This window comes from Tenrec ecaudatus, chromosome 14 (genome assembly GCF_050624435.1).
Source record: "Tenrec ecaudatus isolate mTenEca1 chromosome 14, mTenEca1.hap1, whole genome shotgun sequence".
NCBI classification, from domain to species: Eukaryota; Metazoa; Chordata; class Mammalia; order Afrosoricida; family Tenrecidae; genus Tenrec; species Tenrec ecaudatus.
This window is the reverse complement of record NC_134543.1, coordinates 112,663,792-112,664,474: the sequence shown is the minus strand read 5'-3', so window position 1 is coordinate 112,664,474 and position 683 is coordinate 112,663,792. Positions and strand designations below refer to the sequence as shown.

The following is a 683-nucleotide window of genomic DNA, read 5'->3' as shown; positions in this document are numbered from 1 at the left end:
GCAAACTTGCCCTCGAGGAGAGCTAGCTAGTAGGGAGAGGGAAAGGAGCGCACAGGCGCAATCTCCAAGTTTGTGCCAGCCTCGTGGACGGGGTGGAGGGAGTGATCTAGTGATCTACTGGCTGACACCCTCTGTGCCCCCATGGACTTGTACCCAAGGGCAAACCCCCACCCCCTGCGCCCCGTTAGCGACACCTCTGACCCAGGGCCTTCTCTCTGTGGCAGTGGTGACCCTCGCTGGCTCGCCAGGTGTGAAGTGGACATCAGCTGCCCTCTCCCCACGCCTCCGGGGGCGCCGCCGGGAACCGAGCCCCCGCCTACCGGCACCATGGAGTAGGTCATCATCATCAGCATGTCCTGGCTCTCTGCGCGGATGTGCGGCGCCGGCTGCCCGCCGTGGCTGCGCTTGTTGCGCGCCACGCTCGCGGGGTCCTGGGGCGGCGCGGGGACCCGGCGCGGCGCACGGCTGAGCTCGGCCAGAAAGGCACGCAGGGCGCTGTCCTCGCGCTGCTCGCGGCCGCGCTGCGCCTCCAGCGCCCGCAGCGCCGCGCTCAGCCCGCGCCACTGGCACAGCGCAAACACGGTACCCAGGGCATTGAGCGCCGAGAGCAGCGCCACCGCCGCCAGGGCGCCGCGCAGCCCCCAGCCCGCGCCCCCGCGGCCTTGCTGCGCGCCTTGGGTCAT

General features: G+C 70.7%; 1 protein-coding gene across 1 annotated transcript in view; it reads right to left on the bottom strand.

Moving 5' to 3' along the window:
- The window catches only part of GLDN (gliomedin), a 66,496-nt gene extending 65,813 nt beyond the window's left edge, over nucleotides 1–683 (bottom strand). The window contains exon 1 of the mRNA XM_075531913.1: nucleotides 321–683. Coding sequence (XP_075388028.1) covers nucleotides 321–683 — 363 coding nt within the window. The remainder of the gene's footprint in view (nucleotides 1–320) is intronic.